Source organism: Ambystoma mexicanum, chromosome 11 (genome assembly GCF_040938575.1).
Source record: "Ambystoma mexicanum isolate Mex_15411 chromosome 11, UKY_AmexF1_1, whole genome shotgun sequence".
In the NCBI taxonomy this organism is placed as follows: Eukaryota; Metazoa; Chordata; class Amphibia; order Caudata; family Ambystomatidae; genus Ambystoma; species Ambystoma mexicanum.
This window is the reverse complement of record NC_090934.1, coordinates 1285219513-1285240736: the sequence shown is the minus strand read 5'-3', so window position 1 is coordinate 1285240736 and position 21224 is coordinate 1285219513. Positions and strand designations below refer to the sequence as shown.

Sequence of the window (21224 nt, the reverse complement as noted above, 5' to 3'; positions counted from 1 at the left end):
TCCTTCATATAGGTTTCTTAAACGCGGGCCCCAGACACCTTTTACAATGGTTTCTCAAGTGCCGCACATGCCCCCGGGCAACTCCTGTACATTCTCTCCGGGCTTCCTCGCTTCCTTCTCTGGTCTCTGTTCATCTTCCTGCAGCTCTTCTCTGCTGCTTACTGTTCTCACGCTGATTAACATGGCTCTGCCACTCTCCTGTGAAGCCGCGCAGTGCGTAACTACTTGCCTGGATCGTGCAGCGCTTTCCTGCAATGGGCCTTCAGTCTGGCCCGTTCTCAGCATGCCGCACTTCGGCAAAGCAGGTAGGGACTCTGGAACTCTCCCCATTTCGTCCCAGTCAGCAGCTGTAGTCTGAGCTCCTCCTAGTGTGGGCAAGGACCTCTGCTTGCAGTGCTTCCGAGGAGGGACTAACAACAGTTTTAGTCCCTCTTCCATCTTTAAGCTACTTGAGACTGGATAACTAGACCGTTTACTCAGGTTTTTTGAGAGGTTGGTTAGGGCTCTGTGTATCTTCTTCGTCACTGTACTTTGAGGGGATGACTCAGTGGAGTTGGTCCTGATCTTCCTTGTCTCAGTACTTTGAGGGGACAGCTCCATGGAGTCAGCCCTACTCTTCCTTGTCTCAGTAGTAATATCAATGCTATAACAGAGATACGTAGAGGAACCTATAGGATCAGTGGAAGGCAAAGAAGATGAGGAAAGGTGGATGAATGTGTGTTGTACTGCGTTGGCTACTGATGTCCTCCTTGTATCCCAGAGGGGGAATCCCCCCCCCTGAGATCCACCCGCTGTGTACCACCACCAGGGGGAATATCGGGTAGCAGCTCACCTCTGTGGCATCATGGAAAGGGTCTCCCCCTCAGGGAGCAGGGACGACATCATGAGATTCATCACACAAGATAAAGTGTATCATGCTGTCCTAAGTACAAATCAAACTGTATGTAATGACTATACATTTTCCCAAATCATGTTCTTCTGCCCAGACTCCAAGGATCTGAAATGGATCCAGACCAGGCCTTTGAGGTGACATCTTCACATATACATGAAGTTTGAATAAGGTTAAATGAATGTATGATGACTTTCCTGGATTGTGCCAAAACCACCTAGTATCGCACCTACAGAGAGAGAGCGTTCCCGGCCTTTTGTTCTTTCTTCTCAGGAGCAATAAGTGAATGGCAAGTTTATAACATGCATTTCTGTGAAAACTAATAGTGTATGAACATACCTTTTGCTTTTGATCATATAACAGCCTATTGATTTAGGTGTTCCTAACTCACCATTTGTAGGTTGCTAGGAGAATGCCACTAGGTATGACAGAACAGTGTAAATATTAATGGCATTTGAGATGAGTCTTTATTTTTGTTATATAAAACCTCACTGATGCCAGGTTGCTTTGGACCTCGCAGACTTATTACAATTTTATTGTTCTTTTATAACGTGCTTAATACCAGCGTGTGGTTTCTAAGCGCGGGATCGGGATTCGCACCTGTGTTGTGCTGTATTGCTTTGCTTCCAAGACAAACGTGTTGCCCCTGAGCTATCCTTCCTCCCCAGACTAATATTATAATTTTCCTGGCCAGCAGTGCCCTTGGTACAGACATGGGTAAAGATGGGAATTGTTATTTGTATATTTTTAAACAATCTTCCTGAAAAATGTGTCATTGAACGGTGATTCATCAACAACTGATACAGTTTCTCATGTGCACCTATCAGGCTGCATATAACTTTGTTTCTAGATGGTTGCCATTTTGACTTCCAAATGCTGGTGCCTCTGTGCTATGGAAAGCAGAAGTAGATGGGTACCATTATAAGGGTGCCAGTGATTCAGCTTGGGCCAGGAGCACACCCAAGTGCAAACATAGTCATCACTTTTTAACCACACAGCATGCGTTGAAAGTGTGCTTATTTGGCAACGTACACACCTGCAGAATCCACCTTCACTTTGTTATTCCAAATTCAAAAACATGAAAACATGCAAGCATTTTCTTAAAAAGGAAAAGGGATGCGTGGTCAACCCAACGTCAATCTCTGCTTCTAACAGCAATAATACCTGAGGCGTGGGGCTTTAATGGATCATAATTGTACTAAAGACCCCCGGTAAAGGCTCTCACAAACTTGGGATTGCAAGCGTGGGTTGCATGAATAAAATAAACCTGAAGAAAGTTAAAATAATAAAGATGGAGGGCGGGTTACAGGTTCCAAATGGGCCACTAAAAAAACCTATGAAGTGAAACTGTGTGAATGACTACCTAAGTTACCTATAAGGAACATCATCCTTCTCACCTATATGTCTGAACTCCAGGCTTTCACTTCTTTTGTGCAATGAAGGATTGACTAACATGCTTCAAATAAAAAGGTGCAGCCATATTTACAGTAGCTATACATGTTACTAACCAACCACGAACCTACAATACACTCCACATTAACATGTACCTAATCTGCCCTATTGATAGTAATTTAGCCAACATTGGGACCGATAAAATCCAGTTATTTTTCCCTTTAGCAAATGCATCTCCTCCTTGCATACCACTGTAATTTTAAGGCATTAAACAGTAATGTGAATAAATGTGTCTAAACTGTAGACATTATTCTAAACTGTAATCAGTTTACAATGCATTGAAACAGATAATATTTTAAAACAATGCTTTCAAATATTGCTTACCTGCCACCAATGAAAACCTGTGACTTCCGATTGTTCACTTTCCTATCAGTTTTATGACGAAACTAAAAAATGAAAATAGTTTCACAATAAAGCATTACTAGATTTTAAAAGTTGACATACATTTACCATTTGTGCTGACAGTTACAGTGAGCATAACTCTAGCATGGGTCTAAATTAATTGATATTTGTAGTAAGACATTTCATGTTTATTGGTATCATTTTCCCATAAACATCTGGTGACAATGGGACAGGACCATCTGGGCCTAACATTCATTAGTATATTGCCACGCAACAATCGTACAATTAAGGGACTTGTGTTTGTGATGGAACCTGACATAGCAGTAAAACATCCCCACATCTGCAATTACACCTAAAGCAAAACGACTAGAAACATTAGTTGCTCACTCAAGGACAAAAGAACTCCATCAGCAAACAATTATTATTACTGAGTGAACTCTCCAAACTGAATTCATGGGATACTATACCAGGCAAATTAACAAGGGGGGTCCTGGGAGTCTCTCTGCCAGACATTAGTCCTGGTTGTGAGAGACTTACCCAGAGTCTTTAGCTCACTATCTTTCACAGAGAAGAAATATCCTAAACATATCAGTCTTTGTCCTGCCCTGGGGCAGTCCAGCACCGAAATGCCAGGCAATTCTCCTCTGAACAAGAGTACCAACAGCATCCCCAGACACGTGTTTCGGTCTAGTTGGACCTCATCAGTAGGGAGGAGCTGTGCCTCTCTAAGAATAGTGAGCAAGGGATACTATACCAGGCACCTTTTCTAACTGCAGTCTCTTGCCAGCTATCTTAACTAGTTCGGTTTTATTTATTTTCAATTTTTCTGTCTATGTTGGTCCAATCATTGTGTTCTTGTACATACATTGTTAGTATAAAAGTGGACACCGTACAAATAATACATAACCCAATACCGTGTCCTGACAAGTAGGGGTCATTACATCTGTGAAAATGGTGCATTTCTGGAAGTATGACAGCACCCAGTTAACAATGCTCAGTCATGAAGATTGACCCGATCCTTTGATTAGAAATTCTGATAACACTTTAAACTCTCCTAACTCATTCAGATGTTTTGTGTGTTCTATTCTATACACTTAAGTTTTTAATCAGTGCCAAGAATTTGTTTTTAAAATAAAATACTGCTGCTTCAATCTCAGCCATGCATGTGCCATTTTATGTATGGGAACGAGATTTCGTTGTCCTTTCACCTCAGACAATTATCAATAATTTTGTCGCGCCCCAGATCTTTTGTGTTTAACCCCGGGGTCTGCAACCTTGCCTCTGGGTTCACTTAGGTGTGTCTTGTAAGTCTATTGAGATTTTCAGATGTGACAAACAGCTCATCCATACTACCCCTCTCATATTCTCTGTTCCTGCCTCATTTTTGACAATTATCTACCTGCCCCATGATATCTTTGCGGTAAATAATGTGTTATACTCAATGCTACAGTCCAAGCGGTGGAGAAAAGTCATCTGTTCTGGTGCTCCAATGTATGTGAGAATAAAAAATGCAGGCCTTTTGTAGGAGATTGTTGTGTCTTGTATTTCCCTACACCCTGCCCTGTATGCATGCAATGCTGTGAGTGAGAAGAACAAGTTACTTACCCCTAGAAACCTAGAAACGTTCTTTCGACTGGATGTTCCTCCCACGTATTTCTTATCTTTTGATGTTTCCAATTTCCAGTTTAGCTGCTTTGGAGAAATGTTTTTCAGCAGGGGGTGCTGTGCGTCGATGCCTGTCGACTCGATGTCCCTCCGAGGCCTCCGTCTCGATGTCGATGTCACCGAAGGTATATATAGCACGTGCAGCGCCCGTTGGCTTCAGTTCAGTTTTTTCTGAAAGAAGGATTTATCCCATACCTGACTTTTTCTCCTCCTGAGAGAGCGCAGACTATAATCGCAAGGGAAATTCTACTGTGGGGTAGGTTTGGAGGGGCGATAAGGAATACGTGGGAGGAACATCCAGTCGAAAGGACGTTACCAGGGGTAAGTAACTTGTTCTTCGAATGGATTGTGTCCTCCCACGTATTGCTTATCTTTTGATACACTCCCAAAGCAGTTCTTAGTTTTACTGGAGGAGGGAGTCAGAATTGACATGACAATTTAATAACGTTCATGGGTGTATGTGCACGGAATGCAACACTGCTTTACCAAAACCAGTTTCCTGACCCGAGGAAGAGTCTAAACTATGTTTGGTGAAAGTATGTACAGACGACCATGTGGCAGCCATACACATTTCTTTTATTGGTACTCCTCTCTGTAATGCAGAGGGATTTGCCATGCCACTGGTCGAATGAGCCTGTAGGCCTTCTGGAGGATCTTTTCCTGCTAGTCTGTAGCATTCAGATATTGCCAATATAATCCATCTGGATAATGTCTGTTTGGTGATAGCCATACCCAATTTGTAGCCTGAATAGCCGACGAATAATTGATTATCCTGTCTTAACTTTGCCATTCTAGTGATATAGAAGCTTAGTGCACGTTTAGGGTCAAGCCTGTGAAGCCTCTGCTCTTCCTTCCTAGGATGAGGAGGGGGTAAAAAGATGGTAAAGTTATCTTCTGTGTGAGATGAAATTCAGAGACTTTTAGCACCACCCTATCCTTATAAAAAATAGTGTAAGGAGGCTTGCAGGACAACGCCTGAAGCTCACTCACCCTTTGGGCAGATGCAATAGCTACTAAAAAGATGGTTTTCAGGGTGTGTAGCCTTAAAGAACAGGAGTGTAATGGATCAAAAGGAGCACACACCATGAACTTCAACACCAAGTTGAGATCCCAAATCGGGACTTGAAAAGGGATTGAAGGGAAAACATTTGTCAATCTCTTTAGAAATTGGACAATTAGAGGTATTATAAATTAAGAAACTTCTTCTGAAGTGCGCTTAAATATAGAAAGTTCTGCCAGATATCCCTTAATGGTACTAATCTGGAGCCCCAGATTAGCTAGCTGTAACAAAAAGGATAACACCATTGTTGTATTACATGTAAATGAGTCAACATTCTTATCTCTAGACCAGCTGCAGAACTTATTCCAACAGCCGCGGTACAAAGATTTGGTCGCTGGCCTTCTTGCCGAAAGCAAAATCTCCATTACGTCGTCCGGGAGGTCCCAATCCTTGTATCTCAGCCTTTCAGAAACCATGCGTGAAGGCTGAGCGTCCTGATATCCCGATGGAGACCCCAACCCTCCTCTTGCGAGAGAAGGTCCTCTCTTTGTGGAAGACGTATTGGCGGGCAGATGGACATATCCAGAAGGTCCAGGTACCAAGTCCTCCTGGCCCAATCCGGGGCAATTCGGCTCATGGATTTCCTGAACTTTCTCAACCTCCTGATAATGTGAGGAATGACGGGGACTGGAGGAAACACATACAGGAGTGGAAAATCCCATTCCACTAGGAACGCTTCTCCTAGAGCTCCTCTTGGAGGAAATTCCATTGAGCAATAAAGTACGCACTTCCGGTTGATGCAAACAAATCCACTTGAGGGGTTCCGCAAAGGGTGAAGATCTCTTGAAGGACTTCCTGAGCTAGTTCCCACTCATGTGAGACTGTGCTCTGCCTGCTCAGAGCATCCGGCGCTGTATTCTCCACTCCGGCTGGGTGAACTGCCAATAGGGAGATTCCATCTTGTATCGTCCAGAACCAGAACTGCATTGCTTCTCTGCACAATGGTAATGACCCTACACCTCCTCTTTTGTTGAGGTAGTACATGGCCACTGTGTTGTCTGTCATTATTAGGACATTCTTTCCCCGTACCCATGGCAGAAAGGACTTCAGCGCTAGTCTCATTGCCTTCAGCTCCAAAAGGTTGATGTGTAGTTTGGACTCTGATGGAGACCAACAACTGCTGATTGTCAGATCGTTGGCATGGACCCCCTACCCCGTGAGGCGTCTGTCACTACTGTTATCTCTCGCCATGGTGTCCAAAACGGTTCTCCTTTTCAGATGTTCTCCAGGCAGGCCCACCACCGAAGGTCCTGTGAGATTCTGCTAGGAATTTGTAGAAGGTCTGACATCCTTCCTGAGAATTGGGACCACTGAGTCCTGAGAACCCATTGGAGAGATCTCATTCTCAGGCTAACCTCTGGCACCAGATAAATGCAGGATGCCATGAGGCCGAGCAACCTCAAAAAATCCAAGGCCGGTAGATGCTAGGCATTCTGGAATTTGGTCACCATCTGCAGAATGTCTTGAACCCTCACCTCTGGTGGGGAGGCTTTTCCCAAGGATGCATCCAGGATTGCTCCAATGTATTGGAGCCTTTGAGATGGTATCATGTGAGATTTCTTGAAGGTGAGGGAGAACCCCAATCTGTGAAGGAAGTGCCAGGTGGAGCTGAGATGTTCCAAGGCCTGTTTGGGAGAACTGGCCCTGATCAGCCAATCGTCCAGGTAGGGGTAAACGTGAATTGCCCCTCTCCCGAGACTCGCTGCCACAACCGCCATCAACTTGATGAAAACCCTCGGGCGGAGGTCAGCCCAAATGGTAGAACCCGAAAATGATCATGAGAACCGCCAGCCGCGAACCTCAGGTACTGTCTGTGTCCAATGATACCATCCAATCGAGAAGCTGGAGGGCCTGAAGGATCTGAGAAAGAGTTACCATCTTGAACTAGGAATCTGTTGGAAGTCTCTTAAATCCAAAATGGGTCTCAATCCTCTGTCCTTTTTTGGAATTAGGAAATATGAGGAGTAACAACCCTTGTTCCTCTCCGCTATAGGTACTGGTTCTATAGCACCTTTCTCTAGCAGAGTTTGTATTTTCTGCATAAGGAGTGGATCTGGAACTTTGTAAGAGCTGTTCCCCAGTGGATGACTCTGAGGCTTTTTTTTAGAAAAGGAAGGCAGTACGCTTGGGTAACTGTCTCCAATACACATGCATCTGAAGAAATAGCCTGCCATTCTGTCAGATGCTTTGACAGTGTGCCTCCCACTGGGGTGTTGTGAACTAAGTCCACAGAGAGGTTTTGGGGCGGCTGTCGCAGTGACAGATGGTAAAGTAGCCGCTGCTGCTGCAGTCTTGGTACCTCTTCCCCGGCCACCACGGGGGGAATCTTCTTTGGCCTGTTTGAACTGGTTGTCCTCTGCCCCTTCCAAATGTTGAGTAGTGACGAAAGGACCTACCCCTCCAGGGCATACCTGTGGGGTGACTTGGAGGTTGTCTGATCGCAGCACCAAGTGATTTGGCTGCTGCCTTTGAAGTCTGTACTTTCTCCAAACTTTTATCAGCCTTGCTTCCGAATAATAGAATACGTCTAGAGCAAATCCCGAATTTCTCAACCAGGCAAACCTGCGCAGAACTGTACTAGCTGACATAGCTCTGCTGATACTGTCAGCAGGGTCGAGACCAGTCTGGAGAGATTTGCACATTGCATCTTTCCCATTGTTGACTATGTTTAAAAACCTGTCTCGTTCCTCCCCTGTGGGGTCATGGTCAGCCGCCATGGATACACACCCCCAAAGGGTGTGAGTGAACCTTGCCAAAGTGCATGGGGCGTTAGCCGATTTTAGGGCCATACTTCTAGCCGAAAAACTTTTTTGGCTAGGGCGTGGTAATGCTTGTCATCCCTATCAGGTGAGGTAGTAGGGTAGGCTTTTTGTCTAATGGTTGAGGTGGCAGCTTGAACCACCAGACTTTCTGGTGTCGGGTGTTTTGATAGATAAAGAGGGTCACTGCCTGATACCCTGTATTTTGAGGTCAACTTCTTGTTGACAGCTGGATTTAGTTCAGGTGCCCCCCAATTGGTAGCCATGGAACGGCACAATAGGGTCTTATTGAGGTCCCTTGTCCAAAATGTCAGTTAAGTCATCTTCCTCAAATACTAGCCCAACCCATATACTCTACCACCCTTTACATCAACTGCCTGTACGTAACCTCTGCATGATCAACAGGATCTGACCTACTGAACTCCTAACCCACTGGCATCATGCAGGCAAGGCCGTCCTCACACTCTGATGAAGGATGAGCGGGTCCCAGACACCACAAGCATATTCGTGGGGGTCTGTGACGGACATTTTTGAACTGCAGTCACAGTATTTCTTGAAACCCGACTTGGGAGTGGAAGACGCTGATGACGAAGCCATTATTTTGAATATTACTCAAAGATTTCCAACGATTTTTCAAAGATTTTCCCTTCACAAAGGAACAAAGCGTACCGTATCCGAAGCGTTACCACAGAAAAACAGAACTGATGCCAGCGGGCGGCGTGCATGCTTTATATACCTTTGGTGACGTCGACATCGAGGCGGAGGCCTCTGAGGGACATCGAGTTGACAGGCATCGACGCACAGCGCCCCCTGCTGACATTTATTTTCCGAAACAGCTCAGCTGGCTATTGGAAATATCAAAAGATAAGGAATACGTGGGAGGACACAATCCATTTGAATGTTATCTTCTGAATGGTGCTGTGAATGTGAGTTGAAAAGATGGGTTGATTGAGAGAGGATGCCAATGGATGTCTGGATCGTCATAAATAAACTAATTTCCTCATGACGGATCCCCTACACTGTACAACCTACTGTCTAACTAATAGATGATTAGGCCGAAAATGCCACTTTGAGCAATACAGAGGAAGAAATCACAGAATTGCTTCAAGGTGAATCCCTTTTTGACCCACCTGGTGTGAACCAACCCAATACTACAGCAAACACTGGTGAGGACCTTTTGAAATTAAAGAAAAAGGTTTTCCGAACTGAGTTACATGGTCACTTTCTCTGTGAATATTTGAAGGCGAGCATTATACCGGCAGGCCTCATCTTTCGTAACGCACCTTGTTTGTTTTTGAATGACAAGGAATATACCACACATTTTAGTTTCATTGCCACCAAATGTATTAGGGATCTTATGGTCCTAACAATTACTACTGCCCAATGCATCAGTGCAGAAATACAGAAAACTCTGGACGCTGAGGAAGCGAGCTTTAGTACCAGCACTCTGATCACTAACACCAAAGATCAATTGCATGATATCAATAAACAATTTGAGATTTTCAAATCCAACACACTAACCAAGAAAACTAATAAATTACAAAAAGACATCAAGGATTTTAAGACTGACGTAGTCTACCCATATACCACTGACGAATACCTCAACTCCATAAACAAACAGGGAACATCTGCCCCTACAAGACAAGGTGGTAGGAGAAGGTGGGTAACCTTCTCCGGATCAAGCAGCAACTCCTCTGACTCTGGTCTGGCTACAATTTTAGACCTTACCAATACAACCAATTTGGCCAACCTCTATTACAACCACCTTCCGCCCCACTTTTTTAGGCAGAGGCGGGCAAGGGGGCCGATGGGCCCTCCAATTTGGAACATGCCCTACCAAGAAACGGCCAACGCAAACGACCTCAGCAGCGGAGGAGACAAACTTAACACCTGACACAGACCTGCCAATTTTCAATCTAGCTGGAATAACTCTCACGCCATCTCAGGTTTCACTTTTGTCCAAGGGACTTTCCTTTGTGCCGACCACCAGCACTGACTGGTTCAATACCGAACTTGAAGTACAACGCTTTCTACGTACAGTGAGGCTCTGCACTTTCTTTCAGGACAGGGCAGACAGGGATATTGAAATTGACACTGGAATCCATATCAAATCCTCTTTTAATCCCTCGGACAATCAAATCCCGAGCAATCTACTTACTTTTGAGTGGTCCGTTTTAAGTGATATCAAGAAACTCAGTAAGAAAAATCCAAGAACACACCAGAACCTAATTAGAGACGAGAGAGCAGCCCTGAAACAACTCTCAGAAAACAGGAACTTGATAATAAAAGAGGGAGGGATTGTCTTCATGATGACAAATCAATACATCAGTATGGTTATGCGTCTATTAGATGATAGGGAAAGTTACCAACCTCTAAAGAAAGACCCCAACAAGGAAATGCTTTTGGACATTTCTGAAATGGTAGCTTTTGCGCTGGAATGAGGATGGATAACGGACAAAGAAGCTACTTTCCTGAACACATCAGAAGGCAGGACACCGCGCCTATATGCCCTACCCAAGATTCATAAGGATGCTGTCTGCCCTCCGGGGAGGCCTATAGTCTCAGGCTGAGGGTATCTCCTGGAACCTTTGTGCAAATTTGTTGATTTTTTCCTCAGCGTATTAGCACAAAGACAGAATCATACCTTAGGGATACCACCCATAGCATCCAGATTTTTGAAAATATTGCTTTTGATCCCACCACCCAATATCTAGTAACTATGGACATCAAGTCCTTATATACTAGCATTCCTCAGTCAGCCGTTATTGACGGTGTCTATGAACATCTGATCGAAACCAATTCACAATCTCAAGATCCACCATCATTTATCATTGAACTGATGATGGCTTTGGCTTTGTGTAAAAATGGCTTTACATTCAACAAGCAGTTTTATTTACAAATCAAAGGAACCACCATTGGTGTCTAGTGATCTTATTCATGGCTACCTTTGAAAAAAAGCATGTTTCTAGTCATCTCAATCCTTGGCTGCCCAACATCAAACAGTGGCGATGCTACATTGATGATGTCATTTTTATATGAGAGGGGGATGAAGATTCTCTCATTGCTTTCTTTACCTGGCTAAATACCTGTAGCAGTGACATACAATTCACCATGGACTATAACAATTCTACCATACACCTTTTAGACCTTAAGATTAGTCATCAAGAGGGTAGACTTGCATGTAATCTGTTTCGAAAACCAACAGATCGTAACACACTCCTACACTTCACACGTAATCATCCTAATCACATCAAGGAAAAAGTACCCTATGGGCAGTTTCTAAGAATATGAAGAAACTGCACATTTCTCAAGACTTTTATCGGAATGCAAAGTCCCTTGGCAATAAATTGCGCCAACGAGGGTACCCGAAGAAACTGATATCTCAGTCCACAAAAAGAGCCAGGTTTACAAACCGTGATTTGCTACTCTCACCTCCGGAATCACAACACCAAAATGAGTTAGATCGAATCACGTGTGTGATCACACATGGCCCACATACATTCGATATCAATAAAAATTATTCAGAGACATTGGCCAATAGCCAGGCTGAATATACCAGACAAACCTGAACCTCGGTTTGCCTTCAAAAGGTCACGTAACCTTAAGGAACACCTAGCCCACTCACTATTTGCAAAAGAAGCCCCCAGGACAGGCTTCTGGAACCTTCGAACCAAGACAGGGAATTACCCTTGCTCCGTCTGTCAATTCACGTCCAAAATTCAACAATTCCCCTTTGGACAGAAGCTTTGGACTCTAAATCATCATTCCAACAGTAAAACGAACCAAGTCGTTTACTGTGTGGAATGTCCATGTGGACTGCGCTACGCGGACCAAACCACGCGCAATGTAGGGACCTGAATATCGGAACATCGGTCAGGAATCATATGCACAAATGTATCATCCCCTCTTGTGCAACAACTACCTTGAGAACCACCATACACCAAACGATTTGGTATGGTGGGTTTTGGAAAAGGTCCAGCTAGGCCCCAACATACAAGGCCGCCTTTTGGAGCTTGAATATAGATGGCCTTAACAAGCAGTTTCTCCCTCCTACATGACTTCCATAAATTATATTCCAGTGCACTGATTTCAATCTTTCAAGGCCTCCACCTTCCACTTTCTCCAACCATCATGACAAACCAATTGTAGTAACCACTTGGGCGACCCTACAAGCAGGGTGTCGACACCAACCCAGGACTGTGACTGCACTTAGCCGCACACTGTTGGGTAGGTGCAATAATGGCAGGATTCATTGCTAATACATTTTCAACAAATGGCAGATTGAGCTGGGTCCATTGGACAAGAGACTTGGATTAATCACCATACCCCTTCAAGCATGTGAATAAGCTTTGTATGTTTGAACATTTCTCATTTTTATTTATCATGAACAACAGACTCTGATTTATCACCTCATTTTCCTAAGCATGCAAACATGCTCTGTTTTTTTAGCACTGTTCATTCTATTACTTTTCCGCCTGAGCAACATGTTGGGCGACCACTCACGCTGTAGCACTAGTCTAGCAGGGGTGTCCAACGGGCACAGTTACTAACAGGGATCGGTTTCACCATGTAATGCAGCGCAATACGTGATACAATTTCATGGCCTGTCTTGTGAAGTTTGGTGTCTCCCTGGTGCACGACTCGATGCCTCGCTACACGATACAAGTTCATTTTTCTTAAATCGACTCTGTTAAACGCTGACTGTGTATACCTGACTTCAGCCTACAGCATTTTTGCAGCCTGCACCATTATCAATCCAAGCTTCAGATTGGTGCTTTCACACACACCCCTGCCCGTTAAGCAAGAGCGCACAAGGGATAGGCTCAACCCATGACACACCGCAGACACCGCCTACCCAAAGGGAGCGTCTCAAAGCAACGGCTATTTACATCCCAGGTTGTCATGACAACGGGAGCATTTTCTTTCATTCAAAGAGAAGACATGTTCGTTTTCCACAAAACTACAGCCTGTTCCGGTGGACGGGCCCTCGGTTTTCACTTTTTCAGCTCCTAGTGACGCTGCGCAAATATACGACTACATTTGGGTAAGTGGACAATCGTACCAAGTAATTCTGCCTTCAACAGCTTGCACAGTAATTTTTTACACGTGCTCTCTGTCTCTGCCCCTCCCCACACTGCCTCATTGAGGGGTTCTGACCTTGTTCTCTTCTCCTTTCTCTCCCCTTTCTTTGCCGCACAGCACCTCCAGCAATGATGCCAGATGCACAAATGCCGGGAATTAAGCCACGCACTAATCACAAATAACTCCTTTCCACACGGATCTTCTAGCAGGCTCAGGGAACGTGATACACCGACACCAACCCCCTCACCCTGCAACTCATATTTCACTCCCACCACTGAACATTTTTTAGGACATGTGCTAAGGTGAGAAACTGCCCCAGCTTGCAAATGACCACCCTTAGTATGTCGCGCACTCGGATTAGATTCTGACTCTACTTATTATTTTGTTTATTACAGTACACTACCAAGCACTTTTCTCTACTGCGCACTGTGAATAATCACCATATGGACCACACCTTTCTCTATCATCCAGCTACCTGAGTAGGACAGTTACAGCGGTTTCAGTGCGTGGTGTGATCCACTATTGAGGAAAAGAGGATTAAATACCCTTGTGGTAAGCTTTTTTCCTTTTTTTCTACCACAAGGAGCTTTGTTGTTTGCCTCAAATAATTAAATAAACAATTTTCTTCTCTTGCCATTTGTATAGCCAAGTTTTAGGGTGCCAGAATACCTACGCAGACTTAAGTTTGTTTTTTATTTTACAGGGTCTTCCAGCTCTCGCCCTGATGAAGGTTGCTATCATGATTTTCATCAAAACTGCTGCCGAAACGTGATTTCAATGAGGCCACCGATATGGCTTTTCCAACAACCAACTTTAAATATCTGCATATAGACTTTGTCCACCTCTTACCTACTTGCCCCCTGTCGCGTCGGCAGACCCTTCTTAATCAAAAAACTTTTCACAAAGGATACAATAACAGAATATGATTTATTCAATACATTCAATGTACTAATTACAATATGAGAATGTTACACAATTCAATGCATCTGTCTATGTTTATACAGATAGTTCTTACTACTTCTTGCATCTAGCATAGGATTACCTGTGTCACCAAAGACAACAAGTAGGGTCTTTGGTGTTCTAAATTCGGATGCAATTTCATTTTTTTGGTTCCTTATGCTTTCTTAGAAATTGCTCTACATGGACCCAATTCACTCAAAAGAAATGAATGTTACTGTCTCACTTGGGGGTGTGGCTTACTGGCCATGTAGCAGGATGTGCCTGCTGGGAGCTGCTCCAACGATCCGTTATTGATCTGTGTTTTCGCATGCTAGAAATGATTATCCAGATTCAACAATGAAGACACGGGCGCATAAATAGATGCCCTGCCTCGGCTACGAATATTGAGAGGATCGCGTGTGCAACAAGAAGGAAACTGACATTGGAAAGTTTGGTGATTCTGCTACTGTGTATCCAAGATGGAGGACAACAATGAGCGGCCAGCCACGAACACTGGAGTGGCAGAATGAGCGAAAGGGAAGCAGCGACTTGATGTGAGGTCGCGCTGCCCAGAGGGCTGACAGGGCTGGTGCACCCGGGCTGTGACTGCAGTGCCGTGTGAGGAGGAGACGGGGGCCGGTGACCGCGATCTGCACGGCCCACCCCAACAGGGAGGGACATCGGGAGAGAGGCCCCCTGTGGCACGCGGATGCAGTGCATGCGCCGGTTCCGGGGGGACAGGAGAGGAGGTGCGGTGTGACGCCTGACCAGCAGACAGCTGCCGAGCGCTGGTGGAGAGGTGGAGGCCCAGCCAGTGAGGGCCGGGTACCTGAGTAGGTGCACAAGGGCATCCTTGTGCGTGGATCACGGGGCCAGGTCTTGCTGAGCCCAAGCGAGTTCTGGGCACCGAGCCACGCACAGTGAGGGAGTCGCAAGGCCCCCTGTGAGACATTTCCTTTGTCTCTTCAGTGCGAAGGATGGGGAGAAGGGCCACCATCCTCGCCTAAAAATAAGCGCGGCTAAAGGACAGCAACAATACCAGCGCACATAGAAGCGGGCATGGAGGCTGGTTGCCAACATTAAAATGCCCAGACAGATCAAGGAGTGAGACCAGTGCTGCCTGTGAAATTTCCCCTCTCACGGCAGACAAGCCAGGAGAGAAGCAACAAAACATAACGCTTCTGGCAACGGAGGGATGCTACCCCTTGTGTCATTACAGGGGAGACCCAGAGCCTGGGGTCAAACAATAACTGGGGCAGCCTCTGGACGTGTGAGGTGCCTAGTGGAGCACCAGAGGTGGGTGGTCCGCGCTGCTGTGGGTGCTAAGCAATATTGTGGGAGACGGAGGAAAGGAGAAGAACTTCCTTGACCGGTGGGTGCACGATGTTGTGACTGGAGTGCCACACGAGCCCAGTGGCACTGAGGAAAGGCAAAAAGCCCGCAAAACATAGGGGCTGGGCTCCAGGAACGGAAGCTGGAGGGCGCAAAGAGCGAAATTGCGCCTAGAGGCAGACGGGCTAACCGACACGTGGGAGGACATAACCCACTCGAGGAGATCGCTCAGTGCGCAGGACTCCAAAAAAGCACCCCAGAATAATAGCCAAAACCAGGAGTAATCTGCAGGTATCACGGTGGAATAGAGTGGTGGGCTTGCTGTGCCACGAACGAGGCGAGAAGGGATACTTGCCCTGGGCCACAAGATGACTTGGAGAGTGATCAAAAGCAAGAGCAAACAACCCACGATGGAGGCGTTTGCCAAGACGCAGTAGTCTCCAGCTGGTGGGTGCAAGTGGGCCCACGGGAAGCCTAACTGGAACTGACAACCATCAGATCTTGGCAGCCATAACAGAACTAAAGGACTCCTGGGGGACGGCAATGGCGGACTTAAGGACCTCCCTAGAGGCTAAGATCGACACGGTGGAGATAGATGTCAATTTGTTGCAACAGGATGTCAGGGTGCTGGCAGACAGAACAAGCAGCCTGGAAAGTGCAGTTAAAACTAACACGACCACCAGCACTGACAATGCAAAAGAAGTCCACATACTAAGACAGCAAGTGGCCAACCTGGAGAACCGTGTGGAGGAGGCGGAAGGGAGAGTGAGAAGGAACAACATTCGAGTGGTCGGTCTGCCGGAAGGAGAAGAAGGCCAAGACCCCACAGACTGTGGAAAACATGATCCTGCAGGAAATAGGAGCTAATAAACTCTCACAAGGATTTACAGTGCAGCATGCACATAGAGCTCTCACGAGAAAACTGAAACCCGGAGCGCCTCCCCGTGCAATAATTGCCAAGATTCTGAATTATAAAAATTGTGAAAAGATCTTGGAGTATTTCAGGAAAGGAGGTACAATAGACAAAGCCTCGGCTACCATCACAGCTTACCCGGACTATACAATGCTGGTCCCAAGGCAGAGGTACAGCTATGTAACGGTGAAGAGACGGCTGCGCGCGGCCGGCATCAAATATATGCTCCTGTACCCTGCGAGATTGAAAGTGCTACATAAGAGTCGAATGTTTTTCTTTGACACCCCAGATGAGGCTGCCACATGGCTGGACCTACAGGGCTGCCCGGAACAGGATGCTACACAAGCCCAAGGAGAACAAGATAAGTGACTGCAGCAATTCATGGGGACTAGTATGTCACGCTGTGAGGTATCCCGGCAGAGGCTTGGCAGAAACTTTAAAAGATGAGAAGGGATGGGTGGCGCAGAAGCTGGGTTTGGATATGCTAGATATTATTGAGTGGCATTGGACTGGAATATAGAGCTCTGATTACACAGACAAAGTGCATAATAGCATGTGGTTGAATTGTGACAAACAGGAGTGGCAGAACACAGGCACCTTACCCCCCAGATAGTAGTAGAAGTAGCAGGATAGCCATGAGGGCTACCTCACCCTGGTGAGCTTCGAGTACAGGCTATCGCCAGAAAGTGCTAGATGCGGGGGTGCCTGAGATCCAGGTATGGGCCTGGGCAATTGTTGGGGGGGTGAAGTTGGGGAAGGGAAGGGTGGCGGGAGGGAGCGAGGGAGGGGTGTTTGGGGTGTGTGTAGTTAAGGGAAGTTTGAACTGGGGTACGGGGCTATATAGACAGGAATGTGAAGGGGAACTGGTCTGCACTGCTGGGGGGGGGATTTAACAGGGCATGGGGGACCTTAAAATAATTACATGGAATGTCAGGGGCCTCAATAGTTATCTAAAAAGGAACAAGGTTATGTTGTACCTGTGCAGGCAAAAGATAGACATTGCGCTCCTGCAGGAAACTCATTTGACACGGGAAAAGCTGGGAACGGTGGGGAAAAAATGGAAAGGGGTCGTGGCAGGCTCGACATACTCTGCCTATGCTAGAGGAGTGCTCAACTGGGTGGCGCTGCATGTCCCATTTCACTTGTTGCAGGAAACTGCGGAAGCAGATGGGAGAATGGTCATGTTGAGGGGACTTGTGGAAAACAGGGAGATATACATTGTGTACACCTACGCCCCCAATCAGAACACGGCAACATACTTCAGAACCCTGAGTACTAACCTTAGCATGTGTGTGGGGAGTGCAGTGATCTGGGGTGGGGATTTTAACTGTGTACTGAACCTTAGTGTGGACCGATCAGATCTGAAATTTGATAGACCTGCCCCAGCAGCAAAAGCGCTGCAGACGTTGCTAGACGACTTTGGTCTTGTAGATGTGTGGAGAATGATACACCCTCAAGAAAGGCAGTACTCACACTATCTGGGGTGGAGATTTTAACTGTGTACTGAACCCTAGTGTGGACCGATCAGATCTGAAATTTGATAGACCTGCCCCAGCAGCAAAAACGCTGCAGACGTTGCTAGACGACTTTGGTCTGGCAGATGTGTGGAGAATGATACACCCCCAAGAAAGACAGTATCACACTATTCTGCCCCGCAACAGTTACATACGAGGCTGGACTATGTCTTCGCTACGTCCGAAATAATGATAGAGATGGTGCAGGCAGAATATAACGCGAGGGTCCTGTTGAACCACTCGCCCCTGGTTATTGGCTGGCAATACTGCCCCCAAGAGCGCGAATTCCGACATGGCGTCTCTGGGCAGAGGTGCTTAAAGACCCCCATTTTAGGGAAGAGATAAGGGAGGAGATCACAAACTACTTTGAGGTGAATACGGGTAGCGTGGACTCAGCGGGCACGCTACGGGATGCCTTTAAGGTGGTGATGCGGGGCGTCGCCATAACAAAATCTAAAAGCCTGCAGGGAGGAATCCTGGCCGATCTACAGGAAGCAGAAAGGGAATTGGAAAAGGCGCAAAAGGGGAGAGATGACACTGAAAGAGACATGGGGCCTCATTACGACCCAGGCGGTAAGTTACCGCCTGGGTCATACCTTTACCACCATGGCGTAAACTACGTTTACGCCATGGTGGTTGGCGGACTTACCACCCCATTCCGAGGTTGGCGGGGCGGTAAGTCCCCAATCCCCATTTACCCTTCCCCATTCCCATTTTTGCCCCATAGGGCATAATGGGAGTGGGGAAGGCGTTAATTACGCCACCGTAAATTACGGTGGCGTAATTAACAACAAGGTCCCTTAGCGCCATGGATTTTAACACCTGCTAAAAGCAGGTTTTAAGTCCTCCATGGCGCTAAGGGACCTCGGAATCAGGCGGTAAGGGTCGGCGCTGTTTACGCCGCCGTAAACCCCTTACCGCCTGACTCGTAATGAGGCCCATGGAGTTGATACTTAAACTGCAACAGACATGTGCAGAGCAATGGGATAGACTGTGTAATCTTAACTATAAGAAATATATAGAGAGACAGCATGCGGGTGGAGATAAAACAGGAAGGCTCTTGGCATGGTTATACAAAAGTGAGATCCCCGGACCCAAAATTAGGATGATAATGAGAGCAGATGGCAGTGTAGCTGACACTCAAGAGGGAGTGAATCAGGAGTTTGCAAATTACTACAGGGAATTGTATGAGGATGGGGAGGGAAGCAGTCATGAGGAAATAACAAATATACTGGATGACATAGGTTTGCCCAAAATAAGTGCTGAAGAACGAGAGGAGCTGGACGCACCGATTACTTTGGAGGAGCTAGAAGAAGTGGTGAGACAGCTACCTACTAGAAAGACCCCGGGGGCGGACCGGGTTTCCAAGTGAGTTTTACAAAGAGTATAAAGCAGATGTTAGATATGCTAAATGAAGCGTTTGAGATGGGACGGCTGCCAGAGTCACTAAGAGAAGCGATCATAATACCGCTTCCCAAACCTAACCAGCCCGGAAATGGCTGCGGCTCCTATAGACCATTGTCAATGCTGAACCAGGACAGCAAGATATTGACGCTGTCCTGGCAAGCAGACTGCGCAGAGTTATTGGCAAACTAATACACCCCGATCAGACGGGCTATGTCCCGAATAGGAACATAACACACAATCACAGACGACTCCATCGGGTTGTTGAGTGGAGGAGTAAGAATGAGGGTGAAATGGCAATAGTGTCCCTGGACGCTGTGAAGGCCTTTGATTCTGTCAAGTGGCCATGGCTGCTAGCAGCCTTGGCGGGCTATGGTATGGGACTTGGATACACAAGATGGGCAAAGATGCTATACAGTGAACCATTGGCCAGAGTGAAAACAGGAGCAGTGATTTCTGAAAGATGGTAGCTAGGCAGAGGTACCAGACAAGGGTGCCTGTGGTCTCCTATGCTGTATATATTAGCTTTAGAGCCTCTGGCGATATACCTCAGACAACAATATGATACAATAGGTATCGAGGTGGGAGGGCAGCGACACTTGATCTCCGTGTATGCAGATGATTTGCTTCTGTACCTGAGGCACCCGGAGGAAAATCTCCAATACATCCTGGAAGTTATGGAAAGGTACACAGGGCTTTCAGGCATTGCGGTGAACCCTCAGAAATCCGTTATTTTCCTGCTAGGTAGTTATAAGGGGATCCCTGTCGGGCGGTTGCCGGTGCTGCAAGCCCCTTGGGCTGTCGGAACCTTTCGGTACCTTGGGATAGATGTGTACCATACAGTGGAAGAAGAACATTGGCACAATACCGAGGTAGCCATAGTGAAAATAGAAAAGAGTATGACATTCTGGGTGAAGTTGCCTCTAGCAATGATGGGGCGAGCTGCAATGCTTAAGATGCTGGTTTTACCTAGGCTCCTGCATTATTTCGGAAACATTTCGTACCTAATACCTAAGAAGTTCTTCCCCAGACTGAATGGCATGTGCAGGGATTTCCTGTGGCAGGGTACCAGGAATAGGGTGGCAATATGGAAGCTGCAGAACTTTTATGAAAAAGGGGGAATAAAATTTCCTAACTATGAGGTCTATTACGTAGCGAGCCAACTGCAATATGTCGCTAAATGGCTCTCAGATGAAGCAACCCCTGAATCCAGGTTGTTTAGAGTAGACTGTGCCCCATTATATTTAAAAGAGATGATCTGGCTGCCCAAGACAGAAATTAAGGCACATCCTAAAATGATGATGCTTGGGTGAAGGATCTGGCGCCGAGCATGCCGGATGATGGAAAACCCAGTCCCATGCTCCCTGCAGATACCTCTGGTTACGTTGGCTGGGGGAGATAAGCAGCTACAAATGATAATCAGAAACCACTGGGAATCGGTGGGGTTGGCAACTATGGGAGATGTGTGGCGGGAGGGGACCATTATAAATTTTGAAGAGCTAGGAGGAGAAGTGGGGTTGCATGTAGGTCAGTATATTACATATCACAGAATGGTGCAGAAAATTAAGACAGCTTGGCCTGAGACAGTACTGGAAGAAGAGCCAGATGTCACCATAGATATGATATACGATATAACGGAAGGAGGGCATGAGATCTCTAGATTGTACGAAATGATGATGTCCAAAGTTGGGAAAGAACTAACGCAACTGAGACTAGACTGGGAGGCGGAGTTGGGAGCCCCGATAGAGGATGGGATGTGGGAATGTGCCCTGGGGTACCATAAAAAGGTGTCAAGAAACGCTAGACTAAAACAGATACAATTATATATTACGCACAGGGCATACGTGACGCCCCTGAGGATATCGAGGTTTGA

At 46.3% G+C, this 21224-nt stretch overlaps 1 protein-coding gene across 1 annotated transcript in view; it reads right to left on the bottom strand.

Annotated features, from left to right (window-relative positions):
- The window catches only part of ATP8B4 (ATPase phospholipid transporting 8B4 (putative)), a 5389235-nt gene that overhangs the window by 4779259 nt on the left and 588752 nt on the right, over nucleotides 1-21224 (bottom strand). The window contains exon 5 of the mRNA XM_069624764.1: nucleotides 2666-2727. Coding sequence (XP_069480865.1) covers nucleotides 2666-2727 — 62 coding nt within the window. The remainder of the gene's footprint in view (nucleotides 1-2665; nucleotides 2728-21224) is intronic.